Here is an 18,846-nt window from a genome sequence, read left to right as displayed (position 1 = left end):
CTCTTGTGACCTGGGATTCTGCGAAGTTATTCATACTGGAAAGGCTGCCAAGGCTGGGCACTGGGGAGGTGATTAGTGGCATTTAGTTAGTCATTTTTTATTGCGCTTAGTACAAGTTATGATGGCAGGAGATGAGCAGGAGAGGAGGGGGAGATCTTCTCAGCAGCAAGCCATGGCTTGGGGACATCCTGGCCCCGCTGGTTTTGGGGATGAGATGTGGCCGCCACCTTGTCCAGTTCATGCCACAGCCCCTCCATGGCCGCAGGGTCTGGCCTCCAGGTGAGGTGTGGTGGTCTGAGTTAGACGAGACATCGGACAAAGGGATTGTGGTTTCCAGGTCTGTAAACCTGACCAGGACCCAGAGAACCTTGGCTGTGGGGGGAAAGGGCTGAGCATCAGCCCCCGGTGCAGCACCAGCCTCACCCCGCTGAGGATGGGTCTCTGCAGCCCTGTGAACCGTGGTCCTGGTTTCCTTGAGGACTTCTGGGTGGCTGCAACCAGGATTGGGAATAGCTGGTGAGATGATGATGGACCATGGTATTCACCTCCAGCCGCTGCTCTGCCTTCCCAAGCCTCTTGGTGCAGAGAAAGGGGCTGAAAATGTTGCGCTGAGGGGTTACGCGAATGGGAAATCCCAAGGCTTTGCTCTGCTTTGATCTCTGTAGGATTGGAAGAAATGACACCGAAGCCTGTTCAAGACACCGGGAACATTTTGAAGCAAGGGTATCTGGAGAAGAGGTCCCGAGGTAAGGACTGACAAGTACGTCATAAGATAAGGTTTGGGGATGTCACCTCAGAATTACCAAGAATGCAAGTTTTCAGATGAAGAACAAATGGGAAAATACATATTTTCTGCAGATTTGTCCGTAGGCTCACGCAGAAGCTTTCAGGCTTTTCTTAGGCATCATACACACAGGGAGGACACAGCCTTTATTTATTCTCTTGCAGATCGTCAAACTGCACAAAGACTAAAACCCAGAAATTGAATTAAGCAGCAGCCCAGTCCTCTCTAAGGCAAGATGTGCCCTTCTAACGAGCAATACCTAATGAGGATAAAATCCCAGTGAAGACAAGGTAGTTCGTAGCATCACACACATTAGCAAGTTGAGATAAGGACTGTGAGTCAGGCTCAGGTTTATCTTGATTTTACTGACTCTTGTGAAAGCTACAAATTATTTCCTCATCGCTCAGATTTTATCTTGATTTATTTACTGTATGACAGGTGGTATGAGGCAAGAACAGCCCTTTCTTCCTCACGGCCATCAGCTGCGCTGTACAACTGGCCCTGTGCATGTTTTAGCTTGCTCCAATTACAGAGAAAAAGGCATTTGCTTAAAACTCAACTGGGGAGGTTTAACCCAAAGCTGTGTTTCCTCCCAGTTAGCAGGATTAAGGGTCAGAGCAGCTCAGCCCAGCCCAGCCCAGCCTGGAGAGCTGGGGAAGGCTCTCAGGGGCTCCAGCCTGGTAGAAGGTTCTCCCTTACTTGGTTGAGGTTTTGTATCTAAATTTGCTTGCCTGAATTTTGTGCCAGAAATCTGCAGGGGTTTTTTGGGGGAAAAAAAACATCTTCTTTCCCCTAAATACTCCTCTGAAGCATACGGTGAAAGAAGAGAAATGAATATTTTTTACCCTTTTGCTGTCCATTTCTTTCTAGAGCACAGCTTTTTTGGGTCAGAGTGGCAGAAGCGGTGGTGTGTCCTCAACAGAAGGACCTTTTACTACTATGCCAATGAGAAAAGTAAGTGGTGAGATATCCACCTCTGGTCCCCAAACAGTGGGTGGTGGCTGAGGGCATGGATGGGGCTGGAAAAGGGGAGAGCCCTTGCTGAAGGACAGGCTAAGAGCTGACAAGAGAAAACCGTTTACCATGGAAAGACTGTAATTCCCCATCAAGGCATAACATACAGGATCTAGAAAGGTACATCTCAGCTCGCTTTTCTTTTTTTTTCTTCCCCTCCCAACACCTTTATACCCTTTATAGGTATGGAACAAGAGAAGAGAGACGCAGGAACAGAGCTGTGTGTAAATAAAATGATGTAGCAAGCTTTCCATTAGCCATCAGCTGGGCTTCAACCCCCTAAGTGACTGTATATAAGCCATGTGTCAGTGTATATAAATATTTTGCAGTCATGCTCCATCAGGTACATATAAACAGACAGCTAATATCTCCAACAGAGTTTGGCGTGATTAGATATATGGCCTTACCCTCTTCCACCCATCCAGAAACACAGCATGAAAACGGCTTATAAAATGCACACGTACATCCTTGGTGTACAGTGACCAGGCTGCAGCTAGGACAGGGTTAAACCCCAGTGGGTCGTGGGGATGAAGCTGGGTCTTCATCCTTCTTCCACATCCTTTGTCTGAGGATCTCTGCAGGGGTGTGAGGTGCTGGCAGAGGGTGACGTGGAAGCCAAGGGTTGATATTTGGTTGGTTTTGTGAGGGTCGAGCAGTTCTCATCTTCCACGTGGTCTTCAGAAGACAACAGAGTAAAGCAAACCTCTTCTCGCTGGGCTGGAATCCTTATATAGGGCTTGACCTCACCCCTGGAAGTTTCTGAAGGATCTGTAAATCCAAAAAAAGTTCAGAGCAACTGCCTGAATCGTACTCCCACACTTCCTCAAGAAGATTCATAAGGAAATGATGAGCTGAGCTGAATAAGGATGCCTCAGATGACTGCAGTGAAGTTCCCTCTCTCCACCCCGGCTGACACGGACCGTGGTTGTACATCGGCAAGATCCGTAGGCCAATTCTCAAAGGCCCCACTAAGAATTTCTTCCTGCACGCCAGCCCATTAGTGCCTTACCAGCAGAATAATCATTGGTATCATATTTCCCCAAGTACACAGTGGTCTCTGCTTCATTACAACCAGCTCATCTCATGCAGCCTTCTGGCCCCGGCAACCTTTCACTGGCTGCTCGCAATCTCTTGAGCTTAAAAGGGCATCCTCTTTACTGTGTCTTTAGGAAGATTTTATAATATTCCCTTTGGATTTCCTGGGGGTGGACATGGTTAGACTGAAGAGGTTTTTCTGGCCATTTCCCATCGACGCGTGGTGTTACCTCGGTTTCCCTGTGGGCAGCAGATACCTGCACCACCCAGCAGTACCATGAGCTTGATAAAAAAGGTGCAAACTCCAGATTCAGCGTATTTCTCCTCTTCCAGGCAAGCAACCTAAAGGCAACTTCTCCATTGAGCACTATAGTGCCCGCCTGGCTTCCCATCTGCGTAAAGACTCTCGAAAAAGATGCTGTTTCAAGTTAACCTGCCCTGGCAAACGCACCTATGAGGTAGGAACCGGGGGAAGAAATGGACCTTCTGGGCTGGTTTGAGCACTAGGCACAAAAGCACACACTTTTTTTCTGGGGTGCAGGCTGGACCTGCAGGGCCAGGGGGGCTGTGAATCTCCAACCCCCCTGGTAAAACAAACCAAGCCGCGCTGCAGAAGGTGTCGATGCTTCTGCTTCTTGGCAGGTCACCTCAAGATGGACCTTCCTGGGGCACAAGAGTGTTCTCGGGCTCTCTTTGCACTTGTGGGGCTCAAAGGTTAAGTGGGAACATGGGGTAGAAGCAGCAGAGGATTGGGTTTGGAAAGCCCATTTTTTAAATTAGCAATTCAGAGCCAGGTTAAATTTAAACTTTGGGTTTGTTGAGCATCCGGGGGAAGCTGAAAATCCGGTGTTATGAAAAACCCGGCCCAATCTACAAAGTGTGCATGAGAGCCTTCCCGAGCTTTCGGGAGGTTTTGGGTGTGGAGTCTTGGTTCAGAGTCGGTATAGTATATTCAGTGGGGACTGTGGTTTTCATCTGAATTATTTTAATGAATTAGGCTTGACAGCCTTCCTCTGGGATAGTCTAGCTTTGTTCCGCTTCTGTTTCCCTGTTTGGAACAGGGAGATGAAGAAGTGAAATGGCTTTCCCAAAGTCACAGGGCAGAGGATGGCAGATCCGGGATCTCCATCCCCTATTCTAGCTGCAAATCTTTTTCCTCTTCCTACGTACAAGAACCAGCACAATAACAGGTGACCTTCTCTCCAGTTCACAGCCCCGAGCCCAGCAGAGGCCGAAGACTGGGTGGATCAGATCCAGTTCCTCCTGAAAGGTGAGTTTGGCGGCTTGGCCCAAGCCAGTGTGCCCTGTGTGTTTGGTCAGATCCTGGTGGCATCTTCCCACCCGGCTTGGGCTGCTCCCTCCAGCAACGCGTGGGCTCATGCTCATTGCCAGGACCTCCCTGGGGTCCCTGAATCCCCTCTTAAGCAAAAAGAGAGGTTCTGGGGCTTTGCTCTTTCGAGCAGGTGGTTAAAAAGAAGTGGTTGTTTGGAACTGATGGGCATTTGGTTTCAATTCCAGCTCTTTTGGCTGCTTTTAGAGGATAGAGTTGTGTTGATCTCTCAAAGATGTCACCAGGTGGGACAAGAAAAAGGTGTGAATCGCTCCTCACTGCTGGGGTTCCAGATCTGCTGTCCTGTCTTTGGCTAATGAAGGATGGGGTTTGGCTCCACTGGAGTTGCTCCAGTTTGAGCCCAGCAATACTGAGACAAGACTCCAACCCCGCATGTGGAAACCCTCTGGGAACCACAGGCAGCTGCCCAGGAATGGGGTCAGGCCCGGTTCCTTGAGGCACTTGTTGAATTTGGCTTTGTTCGCTGGCATTTGCCATCCTTTCTTGGCCTTTTCCTTTGTTTTAACCTATTCTTAGCTTCCATCCCAATTTTTTTTTTTACACCAGGTGCTCATGGGCCAAGCAAGGGGACAGTTTAGTCCCTGCAATATCCATAGTGCGCACAAAGTACTGCAGCACAGGCTCGGTTACTTGATTTCAACTCGCTGAAAGTACCAGCATCCAGCTGGTACCCTGGTTTGCTCTTTCACATCATGCTTTTGGTCTCTTCTGCCAGACCTGAGCTCCCTCACTATCCCATTTGATGAAGAGGACGAAGAAGACCTCTACAATGACGTGGACAGTTCTGACTCTGTGAACACAACATCCCACAATACTACCCTGAATCAAGATGAGTCAAACGTTGAGATGGAAGAGGACGATGACATCTATGAGGTTTTGCCAGGTAAGCAACCAAACCCCAAGCTGTTCCCTAGCCGTAGCCCTGCAAACATGGCAGGAGACCTTGGCCACCCAACGTGGTGATGGGAATGAACATCTAGGACTCAGCTGAGTTCAATGGACCCAAAACTCAAAGGTTTGACCCCATTTCTTTGTTCAGACTGGTTGATGGACGTCAAACCCCTTCTGTTCCAGCAAGGCAGAGGGTTTATAAGTTCAGGTGAGACAGCTTTTAGAGGTTGCGCCCCGTTCAGCTCGGGCAATATTAAGTTTGGTGAGAGTGGAATCTCTGGGCTGTGTTACCTGGAAAATCAGACTTCAGACGATGAAAATGCTCCCTTCTGGGCATGCAGTCATGGCTGTAACACAATTACTGGCCTTCCAAGAGATGATAAAATAACTGCATTAAAGACCAGCGCTTGTTCACTCAGAGTGCGCGAGGTCTGGAGGTAGCAGGGCAGCGACTGCCGGTTAAAGGAGCCAGAAGCGATCTTCCTGGCTCGGAACCAAACAGCGTGTGAGGGCGGCACGGTCCGCACCATTTCTTACCCTTACAGCAGAAGTCACGGTGTGACATGCCCCAGGGCTTGGTCAACAGGTCACCTGAGCCTTATTCAAACCCACGTGCTGTTCTGCCTCTGTGCTGAGGTTGGGATCGCTCAGCTCTGCTCCCCATCCCTGAGCACGGGGTCCTTTGGGTGTCTGTGCTCGGAGATGCAAAATAGGTCTTTGTTTCTTCTTATTTATTTCAGAACTTTATATTTACAGTGATTAAAAAAAAAATAAATATATATATATATATATATATGAAATGCGCTAGAAAGTTTTATGATGCCCGAGATCTTTGTCTTGTTATTGTTGCCAGAGGAAATCTCAGCTCAGCGGTTTGCAAGTGGCACCCAGACAGCTGCCGGGAGCGGAGCTGGGGCTCCGGGGCTGCCCGGGCAAACCCTCCGCCTCTCCCCATCTCTTGTCTTCCCTTCCTCTGTTTACATCCTCAGCTCTTTGGGCAGCAGCTTTCTCTTCCTCCGGGTGTACCTACAGCGATCCCGGAGCTCAGCAGGAGCCTCCGTGCCGCAGTCCCCGGGTGGGTGCGTGTGAAGGGCTGATGGTCTGTCAGGCCGAGGGCTTTCAGCATCCCTGGCTGCTTTGACAGCTGCGTCCAGCTCCTCGCTGCCTTGAGGCTGCCAACGCTGACTACAGAGCAGATATTAGATGTGAGGTTTGTTCCACACGTGGCTAATGGTGATCCTGCTGGGAACTTGGCCAGTGTTGATTTAAGGACAGACCCTTTCATTCCCCCCCCCTCCTGCGGGATGCAGAGCATCTCGAAAGAGCTGGAGCCGACCCTGCCAGCCAGGTTCACCCTCGGTTCCCATGGGCATTGCTCTCCTGCTCCCACACATGGATCGGTGGGTGCCTCGATGCTGGAGCTTGCGGAGCATCGTGGTGGAGGAGGGAACATCCACAGCCAAACCTTTCCTTTAATTATGGGCTTTTAAGGGGCTCTCTGTCCTGCTCATCTCAGCTTCTTAAAAGCTTGCTGGGAGGTCCCTAAGGTAGCCCGAAGGGTTGTGTCTCCGGCTGCTCGCCAGCCCAAACCCTGCAAGCGGCAGGGTTGAAGCCCTTTGCTTTAGCAGGGCTTTCACAGCATCCTTTGGTCCTGCTGCGTGGGCGTCCCGGGGGCTTTGCTGCCGCGCAGGGGGCTGCTGTCCCCGGGGTTCGGCCAAACCTCCCGCACCCACCATCGCATCACGGCTGCGCTGAGCCCAGGCGCAGGCAGGACCTGCTGCCTCTGCCCGCGTCGCCTCAACTCTCCGGCCATCCGCCATCCTGCCCACGGCTAGAATCGCACCGACACGTGGGGACACGGCTCGGACACCCTGCAGGGCGCTGCCAGCGGGAAGCAAAGCCACCACCTCTCCCATCTGAGCAAGTGTCTCACCCCCCACAGACCCCAGTTCCCTGCCAGGTTGAAGGTGGGTGGTGGCGGCACGCTGCTGTAGAGGCAGATGCACAGCGTGCGAGCGGTGAGGAACCAGTTGCGGGGCACAGGGGCAGGGAGGAAAGGTTTGCTCTGCCCTGAGTGTGTGTGTGTCCCCATCCCTTTGCACCCCTGGGATCCCCAGTAAGCACAGGAAAAGTCCCCATCCAAGCTGGGGTCTCCTCTGGGCCCGGCTGCCTCCCTCGTGTCCCACGTGAAAATAGAGAGAGAAAGAAGGAGAGGGAAAAAAAAGAAAGGGGGGGAGATGAAGAGATAATTTCCTCAGCAAGTCATCGTCGTTAATGAAGTTTTACAAAAACAGATACAACCAAGGAAAAATAAAATTTCACAGGTGATAAATTTTTCCAATTTCCCTGGCAGAATTCGATAGGATTGTTAAATTAAGAGTGAAGGTGTCTGTTAGGAAGCAACGAGCAGTGATGGGTAATTTTATAGAGTGGAAAATTGAATCAAATTGCTACATTAAAACACAGCTCCTCTGAGAATCTGCCCAACGCCCGGGCTGCTCCGGCGCGGCGGTGGGGTGCATGGCCCCCCGGCTCCCCGGCCCTGCCCCGGGCTGGGGGCTGCCGCAGGGCTCTGGACCCCGGGTGTGGGTGCCCGGAGCTGCCCACGGGGATGTAAAGACATTTTCTTGAGGGTGGTGTGGACGAGGTCGTGATGCTCTGCAGCATAGGGGGATGCAGCACAGACCCCCAGGAGATGCATTTTTCAGCATTGCCCTCTGATTCATCACTATAAAATCCAGATATTGGCTGAGATCACACACTCAGGCCCTGGGAAGGCAGAGCATCACGTCCGGACTTGGCTCAGAAAAGCGCCTGGATGCAACAGGCTGCGGTGCGGAGGGGGCTTCTCGCGTCCCCACAGGCCCCCTACATGAATGGCACAGCTCAAAATCTGCGAGGCCCGTGCCTGGGGCCAGCGTGCCACACGCAGCACAAGCCGTGGCGCCGGCAGGGCTCAGCACCACCTTCACCACGGCCATCCCGGGGCGTCCGCGGGGAGGTGGTGGCTGACCCCGCTGCAGCGGTGCGGGAGGAGATGGGGTGCGGGAGGGCGAGTGGAGCTGGCTGCCGTCAGCCGAGGGGAAGCCACACCAGCCGGCTGCCTCCCCACCGTGTTTTCCTGAGAAAAATCCCGTGCGAGTTCCCACCCATCCTTCCGCAAAGGCTCCATCCATCACAGCCATCGCAGCCCATCAGGCTGGGAGAGCTCGCTGCGGGCACCGGGCATCGCCTGGCATCTTCCTCCGAGCACCTTTCGCAACAGGCACAGAGTTGAGTGGTCAGCAGGACAGGGGCTTTGTAAAGAAAGGGAAACTGAGGCACAGAGGACTGAGACATGGCAGAGCAGCTTGTCCGAGCCGCGGAGCAGTCTGCTGCCCAGCTGATGTCTCAGGTGGGCGATGCAGACAGGGAGTGGAGCTCTGGCTTTGATTTCTGGTTGGAACATGCTCCGTTCCATCAAATATAGAATAAAATGGTCCGAGGTGGGAGAGGGAGAGGGGGCTGCTCAGGAAAGCCTCCCCAGGCCCTGCCCGGCAGCTTCACGTGGCTCCTGCAGAGCGAGGACTGGGGGGAGCAGCATCTCTCTGTGGGGCCAGGGGCTGGGACCCACAGAGCTCCTTGAGCTCGTTAGGGGCTGTAAATGTGATTCCCCATTAGTTCAGCTGTGCCGGCAAGGGGGACCAGCTCTGCCATCTGCGGGGAGCTCCCAGGAAAGCAGGGAGGGAGCAGGACAGATACATCTCCCCGGGATCGTCGGGGCACCCCTGGCTGCCCAGCGCGGGTCCGGGGGGGGAGCCGGCAGTGCCAGCCCTCTCCGCGGGCAGGATTCCCGCAGCTTCGCTCACCCTGGAAACCCGACATTTCCTTCGTGGCACATGTTTTCCTGCGCCAACGCCGGCTGACGCTTCCCAAGGAGCGTGTTGTGTGTGTCGGGAGGTGTCGGAAGGGCTCTGGGAAGAGGTTTCCTGAGGACAACCCGGCTCCGGGATGGAATTGGTGCCTGCAGGTTACAGGCACGGATGGGAGCCGGAGGGGTGTGCACAGCACGGATAGGAGGAGGGGGCGATCGTGGGGAGCCTCTGGGTGCAGGTGTCACCCACAGCGGTGGAGGAACGATGCTGCCCTGCTTTGGGGGACGGCTCTGGGACTTCCCTGGAGCGCGGGAGCTGGTCTGACTGCCCTCCGTCTTGTGCCAAAGTGGGATTAGGGGATTTGGTGCCATTGGTTAAAGTATAAAGCAATGCAGATGTGAGGGTTTGGGGTGCGTGCGTGGGAACGATGATGGGGTAGCGCTGTTACTGATACATTTACGTTCTCTTTTACAAATGCAAAGAGCAGGCAAAAGCCACTTTCAATAATTTATTTTAAAATCAATGCTAATGAGGTTCTGTCTCGTCAGTGGCCGAGTTTTACAATAAAGTCTGATTTATTTAGAAAAGATCTTTGGTGCCGCTTCCCGTCTAATGGGGGAGCAGTTGCAGTGACCCTCCGACTCGGGATGCAATTTGTAATTGGCAGCGGAGGTCTGACCTGGTTTGCATTGATCAGCGCCGGCTGGGAGAGACGGCCGGGGCCGCGTCCTCGGAAAGTGCCGCGCGGCCGCAGCAGCGCTTCACTGCCCTGCGACAGGGTGCCGCGGGATGAGCAGAAGATCCAGGCTTGGTTTCTCTTGGCTCTGCCTAAAGGTGACGGCAAAGCCACGTCCCCTGAGAGGCGACAGGGACACCTCTTCCACACCGGGCTCAGCCATGCCAGGGCTGCCCTGTGCTCCCCGTCACCCCTTTGCCGGCAGTGGTGCAAGAGGTGCAGATGAGCAATTTGCTTTCTGAAACCTTTCAGAATTGGGTTGGGTTTTTTTTGTTTATATTATTTTATTAGGTTGCTTCAAGTCTTTATGGTTGCAGAAGGAAGCCTGGGCTGTGACGGCAGCTGCTGTGGGTGCTGAGCACCCAGAGCAGCTCAGACTGGATGGGTTGTACCTGGCTTGGAGTTAAATAATCTTATTTAAACTTATTTGTGCGTAGATCCTTGCTCCCGTCAGTCTCTAGCCATTTTCGCAGGGCTTCCCCACGACTTCCAGTCCTTAACCTTTTCCACGGTACCTTTTCTTAACTATTTTCTTGCATCCTCTTTGCCCGTCCTCGGCAGCCGTGCCATCCTGCCTGCCCTCCGCTGCCTGGGCTCCTCTTTCTCCTCCTCAATTCCTGCTTCTGCCCCCCATCCTTCCTCTCATTTCAGTTCTGGCATTTCTCCTCGGTGTCTCGTTTTCTCCGGGCTGTGAGTCCTGCACAGGAAGGATCTCTTCCTATAGGGCACTCGGCAAAGTGCTGCCTGAATTTATGAGGCTATAATAAGTGATTTGTTTTTACCAGTGTTAACAACAATTCATATTTTTATGCAACACGTTTTAAAATATTATCTGCGACTTCCTCCCTTCCACTCTTCACAATTAAGCCAGGAATTTATTATTCTGACAGTCGGATGCTCTCGCAGCCCTCTGCCTGCCTGGGGGTTTGGTGCAGCAGTAACGCTCACAGCCCTGCCCTGACTTCTCTGCTCTGTTTCCCCCCCCCAGATGAGGAGCTGGACCCCCCCTTCCCAGAGGACAGCGAGGACGCCGGGAGCAGACAGAGAAGCGGTAGGAACCCGCCTTGCTTTAGCTAACCCAAGGGACCACGGTGGTTTGTGGGGATCTGAGTCTGGCCGCCTTTGAGCATCCTGGGGTGCGGGTGGTGATGGAGGGTGTGTAGAGGACGGGAGAGGTCCCAAGAGATGGGTGACCGAGGAGACTCTGCAGCTGGCAAAGTTCAGATAACTCCGGTTTGGGGACCCTCTCCTCACCTTCTCCACACCATGGGCACGAGGGATGCCTCTCCTTTTTGGACAGGCACCCCACAGGGGGTGGCCTTAGTGAGCTCTTCATGGAGGAGCCCCAGCATCCATCCCCTCTCCTGCCCGATGAGATCTGTGTGCTGAAGGATCTCCCATGGAGGCACTCTTGGCCCTGTCCCTCATCCCATCCTGGACTGCAGGGAGGGACCCAGCCATCCTGGTGCATCCCAAGGGGCCGGGGAGAGGAGCTGGGCAGAAACAACCCGGAGAGAGGGCAGGAAGCGAGTCATGGCCTAGAGGAAGCCAATGCAGGGAGGGATCTCGGCACGGGAAGCCGGAAGGACGCGCACCACCACCCCAGGAACCAGCACCGCCTGCCCGGAGCCACCGGCCCGAGAGCCTGCCACGGTGGCCAGGGTCCCCACCCCTGCTTTTTCCTCAAGGACCCGCACTGTGGGATGGGAGCGGAAGATCTGTTTCCTCCCCGGTCCCACCTGCTTCACTTTCCATCACCTCTTCCGCTCCGGCACAGGAAAGCAGCGCTTGTGTCCGAGCAGCCAGGGCTGGACCAGCCAGGGGCTTCCTGCCACCCCGCTCCTTCTCGTCACGTTGGGAAAACACATCCTCCTGGCAAAGCCCAGCTTGTCAGAGCTTCCCATGCCATCCTCCCACTCCAGAGCTCGGAGGGGACGGTCCCGCCCCAGTGATGGAGCCAGGGACCCGCAGCAGGCATCCCGCTTGTTGGATGATGGACACCAGAGGGATTCAGCGCTAGATGCTGTGGGTGGTGGGTGGCTAAACCGGCTTCATGCACATTCGTGCTCTCCTGAACACGTGAGCACCCCAAGCATTGCTCAGCTGGTTTACCCCTTCCAGGGTCCGAGAGCCCCCGTGCCCAACTTTCCCAAGTAACAGGCAATAGGACAAGAAGAAACAGCCTCAAGTTGCCCCAGAAGAGGTTTAGATTGGACATTGGGAAAAATTTCTTCACCAAAAGGGTTGTCGAGCACTGGAACAGGCTGCCCAGGGAAGTGGTAGAGTCACCATCCCTGGAGGTATTTAAAAGACATGTGGACATGGCTCTGAGGGACATGGTTTGGTGGTGGACTTGGCAGCATTAGGTTTACGGTTGAACTCAATCATCTTGAAGGTCTTTTCCAACCTAAATGAGTCTATGATTCTGTGATTCCCAGTGTTTCTGGAAAGTGTGATCCAACAGTTCCCTTTAGCCAACATCAGCCCTCCATGGATGTCCCCAGGGCTGTCATCCTCAGCCCAGGAGGCCACTCAGCCCTGTTTCTACCAAACTCTTGGTAGCGCAGCCAGGGTTGAGTCCCAGTGGGTTGCAGAGACCGGAGCAAGTCGGCGTTTCTCCACTCTTCATGGTTTTGCGGAGCTTATTTCCCACCCTCCGGCGCGATGACTTATTTGGCTACCGGAGAATGTGGCAGCTGCAGGCGGTACCAGCACCCAGAGCTCAGAAAAAACGATGTCCCGATCTTTATAAACTGTAGTGCGGTCCCAAAGTGGGGCTGTCCATTTATGCGTGGAGACGCCTCGGCGCAGGGTAAGGAAAGCGGAAGGTGATGGGACATGCATGTGCACACACACATTTTTCTTTGCCTTTCACAACTGCCCCAGCATTTAACCATCCAAAAAAGGACCCGGCGGCAGAAAAGCAGCTTCCCGGTGGGTTTTCCAGCTCGAGGTGGGGGTCAGCGGGGGGCAGAGCTCGGCTCCGTGGCAGGCTGGTGCCAGAGGTGACGATGAACCTGTGCCCCAAGGCCACCCCGAGGATTTTGGCTCTCGCTCGTCACAGCCCTGCCAGCCGTTTAAACACCCTGCTCGTACTCATTAGCGTCTGCCTGGCGGTTGTAATTGTTGTTAATCGTTATAACTGGTTTAGTTATTAGCATTGTCATGATCGCTTTAAGTCCTGTGTCTGTTTTTACGCTAAATAATATGTTAGACTCGTGCCTCTGGAAAGCTGGGCTGCGTTTCAAGAGGGAAAGGTTATCGCGGCGCCGGGAACTCCGGCCCTCGTACCTTTTGCCTCGGTAATTTGTGCTTCTGTCCAACTGGACCAAGGGCGAGAAAGAGATGATGGGAGTCCTTGAGCAGAGGGCCGGGCTGCAGGGAGGGAGGGAAGGGGCTATTTCTTAATTATATCACACGGCCAAAGCGCCAGATGAGCATTTGGCTAATGGAAAACTATCGTTTCTAATTTCTAAGAACCACGAGGATGCCACGACGCTGGAGCAGCCCAGCAAATCCAGCTGAGAGCTGCAGGCTGCTCCTGCCAAGACACCCATTTGCTCCGCTCGAGGCTGGCTTAATCCCCACCTTCAGCGCCAGACGGGCTTCGGGGCCGCTGCTGCAGCGCGAGCTTCCCAGTCGCATATAAACGGAGCAAAATTCCTCTACTTTTAAAATAAAAAACACGCCTCGCAGCCTGCCTCCTGTCACTGGCCCCCGCGCTCGGCGTGGCAGGAGGTTTCACCGAGCACGAGCGCAGCGGTGAAAACCCCAGAGCTGCAGACGGTTGTCATTAGGTTTCAGCATCAACAGGCTTCTGAAACAACGCCCCTGAAGCAAAGGGGCCGGGGTGGATCGTGCCTCTCCCACAGCCCCCGCTTGGGGCTGCTCAGGCTGCAAAAGAAAATGATGCGGTTGTCACATTTGGCTGGTTTTCTTAATGACCCCCAGGCCCATAAACGCGGGAGCGGGCTCTCGTCCCACTTACATCAGTGTAAATCAGTCGGGATGAAATCACGGCTCTGCCCTGTACGCAGATTTAAAGATTTAAAGTTTTTAAACACAACTTCTTTTTTGGTAAAAGTGAGCGGTGAAGCAGTGGCTGCCCCATCCCTGGAGGTGTTCAAGGCCAGGTTGGACGGGGCTTGGAGCAACCTGGGCTGGTGGGAGGTGTCCCTGCCCAGGGCAGGGGGTGGGACTGGATGATCTTCAAGGTCCCTTCCAACCTAAACCATTCTGTGATTCTACGATTCTAATTCATGCAGGGTGATGCAGGAGCACTGGGATGGTTTGTTCGGGATCCCACCCAGCTGGGAGCCGGCAGGTTGGGATGATCACAGACGTTCACTGTCCCACGTGGAGGCTGCAGAGTGAAGTTCTCCCTCACTTGGCCTTATCTTTAAGTGAGAGAATACAAACCAGGATCCCTTTTCTGCAAACGGTCTTAATTTTAAGAAGATATTCTCAGTAGCTGGCATGAATGCCTTCGTTGCTTTTGAAGCTGCGGCTGGGAACGAAGCACAGAGCCCGACCGCGCTTTCATCGTGAGGCATCTTCCTCATCTGCTGCAATTAATCCTGACCTTTCGAAGGAGGGCTTGGAGGGAGGGGTGAGACCTTCCATCCGAGCAGCTGACATAGCTGGAAAAAAAATACGTGAACTTTCGGGAGAACCAACCTTCCTGTGGGCTGGAAAATTTTCTCCCTTTGTACTTGCGGAGCATCACGTCCAGGCTCACACGGGCAGCTTCTGCAGAGTGCCTGTTTTACCAACAGCTTCTCCTCCTCTCTCCGCTCCCTGGCGAGGTGACCAGATGCCTCCGAGGTCCTCTTGTCCCTTTGACAAGCAGGAAAGAGCAGATGCGGGATAGGGAGGCACCTCCCAAACCTTCCTGGTAAATGAGAGGCAACTGGGACAAGGCTGATTCCAGCGTCCCTGCGGGTGAGCAGATGCCCGGGTCGCCGTTCCGGGGGAGCTCCGGGGGAAAATGGGCACTTTTTGCTCTGGAAACCTCTTGTGGGAAGATGATATTTTCTATCTCAACCCAAACCCCCTTCACCTCCCAATGCGTTAGTGACAGAGAGCAGAACTCTGAAGAGGAGTGGGGCGGATGTGGGGGGTCGCCATGTTTAAATCTCAGCGAGTTAACGATGGTGCTCCATAGAATTATCGGTATTTTCAATACCACCGGCACAGCTCTTCCCCAGCCTTGGCTCACAGGGGACACCAGCAGGTCGGTGCCAAGCACCATTCCCCCCCTTCCCATACCGGGTTATTCTCCACATCGCAGTGTTGTTCTTACACCTTCCCATAATGACCTTTTGTGTTAATTACACAATTTGCTGGCTCCCACCGAGGCTGCTGCTTGCCTCGTCCTCCTGCTCAGCGCCCGCCCGCCCTGATATTTCCTCTGCCTCCAGTTCATAACCTCTGGTTCCTGCACTTAGCACAAGCTTAAATAACTCAGTAGCTCCTACTCCTTCTATTCCCTTCACAATCTTTTCCTCGCCACTGTGTGCTCCCCCTTTAATACTTTCCAAAGGATGCAGACCTACTTCTTTTTTTTTTTTTTCCTTTTTTTTTTTTTCTCCCAGCCTTTCTATTTAAGTTCCCCAAGTCCCTGAGTCATTCCAGTCACTCCCTACTGTGCCATTATCCATCTCGGTAATGTCCTTTTTCATATTTAGGTGATCAAATCTGGGCACAGTACTCCAGATGCACCCTTATCACTCGGTCCCTTATACCATATTAGAAACATTTCCTCCAACATGTGCTCGCTGTTTTCTATTTATGCTTTCTGGGCTTGGTTCAGCCGCGTGGCAGAGCGGCACAGATCGCTGGTACAGCCCCGGTGCTCAAATCCCCCTCTCTTCCCCTGCAGAATATGGTTTTACCGGGTTTAATTATCCATGGGGGTCACATCATGGAGATGTCCGTGTCGTGACATCTGGATTCACCCCCACTTTGGTGCTGTGCCATCACAGCAGTCTCCTGCCTGAAGCCTTTGGTCCACGAGCATCTTTTAAGTCGTCTTTTGTGCTTGAAAACTGGGAATCTGGGGGAGGGTTGGGGTGTTTTTTGGTGCTGCGAAGGATCTGTTGGATGCGCTGGGGCACGTCGCTTTCCCAGTCTGCAAACTGGGCAGAGCAGCATCTCCTCCGGCCGTGGGGCTCTGCAAGACCTTGGTACAAGGCTCGGCTGGTGCCATCGCATGGCAGGACGTTTTCTGCCCCTGGAGGGGGGGACCCACCTTTCGTGGTGGCTCCGATGTCTGGGCCAGTTTCTGGGGTGGGAAATGCCATTCTCAGATGGCAAAAATGGAAATGTTTCATTCGGGAAATGCTGTTGCGACGTTTTCCAGCAAACCCACGCACGCATTTAGCCCAGGGCGGTCCCCAGCCTTGGCACCGTTTGGCAACAGTGTCATCAGCCCAAACCCATTCATTTGCCTCTCCAAAAAAAAAAGGTAAAAAAAAGAGTTTGCTGTCTCATGTTCCCTTCCCGTTCTGCAGCAGACTGTGATCCCAGGCATCGAGCTCAAGCTCTGCCTTCCCAAACTCACAGCTCGATGGGAAGATCGAGACCTGAGCTATGGGGTTGTATAATGCCACAGAAGGTTTGGGACCTTCTCTGACCTCCCGGGAGCGGGGGGTGAAGGCAGACCTTTGCTCCCTGCTCTCCCCCCATCCCTGTTCCTGCTCCAGGTGCTCCCGGTCGAGCAGTCGGTGGGGTTTGCTGGCTGAGCCGGCCCTGCTCCGACGGCTGCAATCCCCTGCTTGGCTTCTTTAATTAATAAATAAACTTGGCTATCACCTTCCCCAGCAGTGTTCTCCCAGAGGCCCCGTGCAAATACCTCTGTTAATTAACGGTGTTCCTCTTCCATGGCCTCTGGCATGGCTGTCGCCGTGGTGGGGACATTGCCTAGCGGAGCATTGCCCCAACCTCTTGACCAGGTTACAGATGTCCACCTTGGGGACAGCTTGGTTTGAGCCTGAGGAGGAGATGAGGGACTTGGGAGAGAGGGAAAAGCAGCTTTGGTTCCTTCTGTGGTTTGTAGTAAACAGCTTTAATTCAAGGTCTTCTGAAACCGAAACATTTATCAGTATGTTTATGTGTATTTACTGATAGATATTGCATTTTTTTTATTGAGCAGCCCCTTTTTTCTTGCAGTACCTCTTTGCCCTTTAATTGAAACGCAAAATTAAGAACACCGTTTCCTTCCTTTCCCCGACAAACACCACCTCCGCTCCCCCCAACACCCCCCCAACCCCAATATTTCCCCATATAATAATTCCCCGTCACCCTGACCTCTCCGTTTTTTCTTTTTTTAATGTCCCCAGGAGGTCCCCGGCGAGATTATGCCAATTACTACCAAGGCATGTGGGACTGCAGCAGCGAGCATCCCGACGAGCTCTCCTTCCGCCGTGGGGACCTCATCTACATCCTCAGTAAGGTAAGAGCGGCGGTGGGAGCCCCACGTTCATCGTCAGGGGGCTGGGGCTCGATTGCGAGGTCAAGAGGTGATAAAATTGGTAAAAATCAAGGTGCAAAGAGGAGTTAATTTCGCAATTTAGTGGAGGGGGGAGAGGGATGCCGGGGTCCGGTTCCCGCACGTACGGGAACCCATCGTCAGGGGGCTGGGGCTCGATTGCGAGGTCAAGAGGTGATAAAATTGGTAAAAATCAAGGTGCAAAGAGGAGTTAATTTCGCAATTTAGTGGAGGGGGGAGAGGGATGCCGGGGTCCGGTTCCCGCACGTATGTGCAGGAACCGGACCCCGGCATCCCTCTCCCCCCTCGGTGACCGCCCCATCAATGCCCTCACACTCTGCCTTCACACGTGGCATTTCAAATGCCCCAAAGCGAGATTCTTTTCTTTCTTTCTTTATTTTTTTATTTATTTTCTCCACGGGAATGGAGTCGGGACGTGCTGTTGTTCGGGTATTACAGGGGTAATTGAGTTGCTCAGCCGGGTGCGACCGGGGCTCCCTTCGGCAAGCGCACGCAGGTGAATAAATTAAGTCTTTGCATTAGCGGGTCCGCGCGGGGGCATGAGGTAAAGCCACCGCTGCCTGTGACCCTCTCCTACCCTCCTTGTCACCGCAGGCCCGTGGCCCCCAGCCGGTCCCCGCCGGACCACGGTGGCCCCGGCTGGCAGCGATGGGTTGGGGCGGTTGCGTTTTATGGGTGATGTTTTACAACGCGCTTTGCACTCCGATTTGGCACGGGAACCACGATGAATTGAGTGGTTGTGCATCGTCTGCCCTCAGCGGGCACCCAGCGGTGGGAGGTCAAGTGGACCCCGATGTGGGGAAGGGCTGAGGTGGCTGAGCCGTGGTGGGTAAGGACCTTTGGGGTTCATAGAATTATAGAATCATAGAATCGATGAGGTCAGAAGGGACCTTTAAGATCATCAAGTCCAACCATTACCCTACCCTGACAAAACCACCTCTAAACCATATCCCCAAGTACCACCTCTGCCCTTTTTTCAAACACCTCCAGAGATGGCAAATCCACCCCCTCCCTGGGCAGCCTCTTCCAATGTTTGATAACCCTCTCAGTGAAAAAATGTTTCCCAATATCCAATCTAAACCTCTCCTGACATAACTTGAACCCATTTCCTCTGGTCCTATCACTTGTCACCAGGGAGAAGAGCTCAGCCCCCCCTCTCTACCCCCTCCTTTCTGGGAGTTGTAGAGGGTGAGAAGGTCTCCCCTCAGCTCCTCTTCTCCAGGCTGAACACCCCCAGTTCCCCCAGTGGTTCCACATCAGACGTGTCCTCCAGACCCCTCACCAGCTTTGTAGCCCCTCTCTGGACACGCTCCAACACCTCAATGTCCTTCTTGTAGTGAGGGGCCCAAAACTGAACACAGTATTTAAGGTGGGGCCTCACCAGTGCCGAGTACAGGGGGAGATGAAGAGCACCTCCAGATCTCAGGCTTGTTAAGACCAAGGCCACGTTTTACAGATGAGAAAAAGAATCAGATTGAGTTTGGCATCCTGGTTGGTAGCCCCAGGGTGGACACGGGTCATCGGATGCCGTGGTGATGGGCAGGAGAGCCGCCGTGGCAGTGTCAGATGTCCCCTGGAGGTTTTGTCCATCCATCAGAGCCCGTGAGGCCGGACCCGCAGTGGGGCCAGGACAGCAGCTCACCCCGGCGGGCTCTGAGCCGGGCACTGGAG

At 53.6% G+C, this 18,846-nt stretch overlaps 1 protein-coding gene across 1 annotated transcript in view; it reads left to right on the top strand.

Annotated features, from left to right (window-relative positions):
- Window positions 1–18,846, top strand: part of SKAP1 (src kinase associated phosphoprotein 1) — a 161,247-nt gene that overhangs the window by 129,983 nt on the left and 12,418 nt on the right. The window contains exons 5-11 of the mRNA XM_009892211.1: window positions 666–746; window positions 1,655–1,738; window positions 3,167–3,291; window positions 4,040–4,103; window positions 4,900–5,067; window positions 10,654–10,716; window positions 17,006–17,118. Of these exons, the coding sequence (XP_009890513.1) occupies window positions 666–746; window positions 1,655–1,738; window positions 3,167–3,291; window positions 4,040–4,103; window positions 4,900–5,067; window positions 10,654–10,716; window positions 17,006–17,118 (698 nt within the window). The remainder of the gene's footprint in view (window positions 1–665; window positions 747–1,654; window positions 1,739–3,166; window positions 3,292–4,039; window positions 4,104–4,899; window positions 5,068–10,653; window positions 10,717–17,005; window positions 17,119–18,846) is intronic.

Source organism: Charadrius vociferus, unplaced genomic scaffold, assembly GCF_000708025.1.
Source record: "Charadrius vociferus isolate BGI_N301 unplaced genomic scaffold, ASM70802v2 scaffold509, whole genome shotgun sequence".
NCBI lineage: Eukaryota > Metazoa > Chordata > Aves > Charadriiformes > Charadriidae > Charadrius > Charadrius vociferus.
The sequence above is the reverse complement of the archived record's forward strand: the minus strand, read 5'-3'. Positions and strand labels throughout refer to the sequence as shown.